Genomic DNA, 5,729 nt, shown 5'->3' on the forward strand with positions numbered 1-5,729 from the left:
CCGGTACGCACTATGATATCCCTCACAAAGCAGGTGCGTTCAGGGTGAGTAACCACGCTAGAAGACACCATGGCTCCTAAACATATTTTAGGTATGTTTCAAGTTAAAAAATCATCCAGTCCAACGGTTCAAGCTAGATTTCAACTGACACGTTTCAGAACCATACAGCTCTAGGTATGTACGAAAGACCTTGACGTCCTACATTTTAAGGCATTCTGAACTGTAAATTTCGGTGCCGACATTAGCACATCTAAAGTTACGAGCATGCACTGCCATAACGCCGCTGACGCCACTTTATTTTACCTCACACCACCTTTATTTTACGCCGCTACTTTATCAACTTGACACCCGCCACTTTATCCACTTTTACACCCGCCACTTTTTCAGTGCCTCCTCATACATTGGAGGTAAATTTTGGTCATAATCGGACCTCCAAACAAATAATGCGTGCTTGTGGTGTTTGCGACACACCTCATTGCGCGTGCGCAAAGATTTCGCGTCTTACTCCAAAAAGGAACAAAATGTCGCTACGACTACCTTCATACACATGAAAAACGGTGGCCATAGCCGAGATGCGGCAGATCGCAGCCGCCGGACACTGACCCCGCCCGCCGAGACTACTCACACTGAACACGGCCAGCAGCCCGGTTCTTACCAAGGCCTTGCGCCGCTCCAGAACGATATAAAAGGGAAAGTGTTCGGCATCTTCACATCAGCCAACAGCTAACCGTCCAGTCACACGCACACAACCCTCCGTCAGAATGAAGGTCTTCATTGTTGCCGCCCTCCTGGCCGTCGCTACCGCCAGCGACGCCCCGTCTGCCTACCCGGCTCCGTCTGCCTACCATGCCCCCGCCGCCTACCACGCCCCCGCTGCCTACAAGGAGCCCGAGTTCGAGCCCTCGCCCTACGCCTTCGACTACTCGGTCAGCGACTACGAGTCGGGCTCCAAGTTCGCCGCCAACGAGAACAGCGACGGCAAGCAGACGTCCGGCTACTACACGGTGGCCCTGCCCGACGGCCGCGTGCAGACGGTCAAGTACACGGTCGACGACTACGCTGGTTACAACGCTGAAGTCACGTATGAGGGCGAGGCCCAGTATCCGGAGGAGCCCGGATACAAGGCCGCCCCTGCTCCCGTCTACAAGGCCGCCCCCGTCTACAAGCCCGCTCCCGCGTACCAGGAGCCAGAGCAGGAGCCCATCTACGCCTACCGCCCCGTCCAGAAGTATAGCAACTAAGCTCTGAGTTTTAGGATATTACTCTGCTTGTTTTGGAATGTATTTATTGTGTAACTGGCTTAAATGGTCCTTCCATTGTTCAATGTTGTGAAACACCAAATATATTGGCAAGGCAAACATCAGTCATGTGATATTTCTTTCCTGCACGAAACGGCAGTCACCTTCGAGGTGTGAGAAAAGGATCCATGATATTTATAATATGTCAAGAATTCCTACTGACGGGAGTGCTTCCACATTACGTCTACTGCCAGTACGTATATCCGACATTAGTGTTACTCCTCAAAAGTCAGACTTCAAACACTATTACCCGTAATAACATGCATTGCAACACGTTATACCACTGCTACCTCTACTTAAATGCATTGTTCGACATTTGCATGCAGTTTTGAAGTAAAATAGCCATGGTAAAGCTCTTCTGTGTAGTTCGCAACCGTGTCCTTCTAAAAGGAAATGCGCCATATTTGAAGATACTGGGATAAGCATCAGATATGATGGAAAAAGCTTACTTGTAGCTGTTGGTGAGCTTTTAAACTTCAAAAACGATGCTAAGCAGCAAAATTTAAAGCTATAAATCAAAGTTGTAAGAGTGCGCCCTATGTCCTCATCGTTTGGTGGCGTTACAGAATGGTTTTGTGACGACAACAATACCTGGCAGCATCTGCCAGCCAAATCCAAAAAATGCCTCGAAACGCACGAAAGCTGACGCCAACCGGCCATTCCCGTTGCGGTCGCTGTGTTGGGTGGCGGATTAGTGAATGACTTGTTTGTGGATGTTTTGTCTTGGCACTGGTCGTAACAGACGCTTTGGAGGACCGTTTGGCATACGCAGCGTAGCGATCGCCAGCTTTTAGGGCAGATTAATAATGTCTACGCACGATACTCTGTGAAAACTCAGACAGCGTCATTAATATGTTACCAAAACCTTCCAATGACCGTTAAGAATGTCAATACTGTGCTGTCGACTTATCCTTGCCTGCAGTGCTGTAGTCCTGATATTCGTACCATGTGATGTGATGTGTGATGTGATGTGCACAGTAGTTGCTTACTTTGTGACTGCAACTGCAAATGTGACTGTGAATGTGTGACTGTGACTTAATTTGTGACTGCAAATGCAGTTGCATGCAAAAATTAATGCATCTGTACCGTTGCTATGAATTGATCGCCAAATCACTGTTCATCTTTGGGGAGTCATTAAAACGTCCAGGATCGCAGCGTTCAGTGTTCATATCGTGCAGCATCGCAGCATCCAGCGTTCATGGCGTCCGGAAGGCGTCCAATTCCGTGCCCATTAGGGGTGTTCACAAGGTCCAGGGACGCAACGTCCAGAGTTGCAGTCTAGAGACGCAATGTCCAGTGTTCAAAACGTCCAGTATCCATGGAAACCAGGCTAGTTTGGATTAGTCCCGCTGGATAATACTACAGACGTATCTTGGAATCCTGCCGCTCTTTCCTTCTTGTCAACACATGGTACAGTCAACCTGGCATTCCGCTGATGATCACATGAGGTGTGCAGTCACGCATGGTTAGTACAGCACTGCCAAATTTTGGTATAACATACTAAATCCGGTGTTAATCAAGATTCTGGTTTACTTATAGTATGTGTCGACACCTACTAGTCAAAACTTTGGAGTACCCAGTGTTCTCTTGCCCTGGGTTACCATAAATTACCAAGACACCTGGCAGCCGTGTCCGGCCTGGGCGCGGCCGCGTCCCGGGGCTCACTGGCGGACTGGGCGCAGACGCGCCGGGCGACGGCGCGGCCGGAGACATGTCGGGTGGCGTGGGCTCGGCGAGCGCCGCTGCGTCCGCGGGGTAAGCGGGCTCTCCCGCCCCGCCGCTGCTGCCGGGGCCCCAAATCCCTGGGTACACTCGGTTGCTCAGGGGCCCTTCATATTGGGATCGGATTCTTTACATCAAGTTCTTTCCACTTGCTTGGAGAACCCCGTGCTGTTGCTGGTGCCCCATATAAGGTAGCGCTCCGAGGCACTCGATCCTAAGGAGCCCTCTTCATTGGCCTATGGCTCTTTCTCTTTTTGAGCTTATTTGCTGAGGACCCCTCACTTGTCAGAGCTCCCTCTGTTAGCCTACCCGGGCACTCTTGATTACACAGGGGCGTTAATTCATGTACACTGATCGTCGGCTAGTGCCCTTTGTTCAGGGGATCTTGTACTCCGGCCGGACCCTACATGTTAGCCTGCTGGGGTGCTCTCGATCGTTCAAGGGTCCCACCATATTGGTGTTAGGTTCTTCTCGCTTGCTATGAGGACCCTTCACTGTTCATTGGAGCTTCTTTGTTGCCCTCCCACGGCAGTTTCGATTGCTCAGGTGCCGTCCTTATTAGTCTCGGGTTTTTCCATATTATAAGAGGGCCTACGCCACTGACGGGGACCTAAATCTTAATAATTTTGATTGACGCTTTACTTCTTACCGACTGATGACTGAAATTGCGGCTATGGCGATTACGCCGATGAATTCGTTATTGTCATTGTCGAACATGATTTTACACGCAGCTGACGTCGTGCATCTAATTTCCATTGTTTATTGAATTTGTGACGATTATGAAACCTGTACATTACGTTTGAATATATTTTTTATGGAAAGGATATTCTGTATTCCCTTGTAACAGACAAAGCAAAAACTCTGTATTAGTCCTCAGCCATCAGCTGATCTCATCAACTACCCTGCTAACCGTGCATAAGCCAGGAATCAGGCTTGTGCCTGATTTTGATGGCATTCAGCAGCCGATTTAAGTGTATGCTGCCATATTTTCTTCGAAATACTTAGCATTAAAATGACAGAATCTACCATGATCCGACGAAGATGAACAAGCTCCATGTATTTGCACACAAAGCACGCCTAGTTTTCTGGGGCTGTGCGCAGTAAGCCAGGTTCCCGTATACAAACTACACACATAAGAATGTTAAAACTCAATGGCCGGAATACAAGGATTTTTGTAGACAGAATCCTGAAATCCAAGGAGCTCGCAAAGTAAGAGGGTTTCTCCAGGTTTCTAGAATTTTCGCAGTGTACATGTGTGACGATTTAGTTACCGTGGAGTTTACTGCTTCCGATCACTCCGACATGGTGTGATCCCTCCATACGACCTCTGGACTGCCCTTCGGACCCTTTAATCGGGCTTTTGATCTTCCCCCCCAATTGACCAAAAAAGGACCTTCGGGACCCGTAGGGCCCTTGGAGCCTTAAAGGGGGGTGGGGGAGTCGTGCTTAATTCGGTTCCCCGTTAAAATACAGCTTTAGGGGCCATTTTAAGTGCCGCTGGAATTTTTCATCGCTTTAAAATAAATGTGTGGGCTGATTGTAGTGTTCCAGTTTAAATTGGGTGCTCATAGACATAAATACTATGATGCCCGCTATCAAGGTTCTTGATGCCTTTTCACCAAAGGAGCTGAGCCGGGACTTCAGCAGTGTAAGGCAGGGCAATCGTGGTGCCCCTGTATTTCGGTGCCCCTTGAAAGGGAAGTTTTGGACCACCTTCAGTTCTTCTTTCAATCGCCACTTGCATTTGGTGGCTCAAGGAAACAACTGCAGTGAGGTTCCGAAGGAAAGGCGTCACTTGGCCGAATGGGCCGATGCAGGGTTTTATTAATGGAGAAGCACGGGCACTGCGATGACTCGTCGTAAAGCCCCAATAAAAACGGAGGCCTGTGCCTGTTTTCCTGAACAGGGTGTCCCTTCCCCGAACGGTCCGATTCATAATTGTTTTCCAAAGTGAGAGGCACACCGATTGTATTGCCGCTGAACCTTGGTGCTTATTTAAAATTATGGTTTTGGGCTTTGTAAATGGCCCGCTTTGATTTAGTACCCCTTGACAATCAAGATAATGTCGCCCCGCGAGGGCGGTTTTGTGCCCCCTTGCTCAAGGGTTCGATCCAGGATTTTATCAGGGCGGAAAGCTCAGCATAGTTATGCCCCTGCGATTAATTGCTCTTTCAGAATAAAGGGTTGAGGCTTTCTGGTATTTTCTGGAATTGGGTGCTTCTTGAAAAGAAAGGATATGTTGCCCCGAAATGAAGGATTTGGTGCTCCTTCACCGCAAGGGCCGACGCAAGTTTTCGTCGAGGCCACGGCACGGACGTCGCGCCCCTGCAATTCGGTGTATCATAAACATATAGGTTAGGTTGATGCGAAATAAAGGTATTGTTGCCCCTTTGCGTTGAGATTTGGTCATTTCCAGGGCATCCAAACCTCCTTGGGCCCAAGGGGGAGAGGAATGACCCCATGGCCCCTCCCCCTCTGGACCCACCCTTGCTTTGCGGTGCCTCAGGAAGTGAGTGCCTGTGGAAAAGTGCCTCCGAAAAAAAGCTTAGATGCCCGGTAATAAGTGGTGCTCCTCGTGGAACAGGCAGATTGAGAATTTTGCAAGGGTGACAGGCGTAGACATCGCGATGTCCATGGATTTTGAACCCTGTTTAAAACCAAAGCTTTTGGAAAAATAAATTGCCGACTTAGAGAGAGGGGCCCTTTAAA

At 49.1% G+C, this 5,729-nt stretch overlaps 1 protein-coding gene across 1 annotated transcript; it reads left to right on the forward strand.

The window, feature by feature from the left end:
* Positions 1 to 759: 759 nt before the first annotated feature.
* LOC119098076 (cuticle protein 7-like) lies at positions 760 to 1,241 on the forward strand. The gene has a single exon (XM_037221003.1). It carries the CDS (start codon positions 762 to 764, stop codon positions 1,239 to 1,241), a length of 480 nt encoding a protein of 159 aa, XP_037076898.1. The 5' UTR covers positions 760 to 761.
* The last annotated feature ends 4,488 nt before the right edge of the window (positions 1,242 to 5,729 follow it).

Source organism: Pollicipes pollicipes, unplaced genomic scaffold, assembly GCF_011947565.3.
Source record: "Pollicipes pollicipes isolate AB1234 unplaced genomic scaffold, Ppol_2.1 Scaffold_4740;HRSCAF=5597_pilon_pilon_pilon, whole genome shotgun sequence".
Taxonomy (NCBI): domain Eukaryota; kingdom Metazoa; phylum Arthropoda; class Thecostraca; order Pollicipedomorpha; family Pollicipedidae; genus Pollicipes; species Pollicipes pollicipes.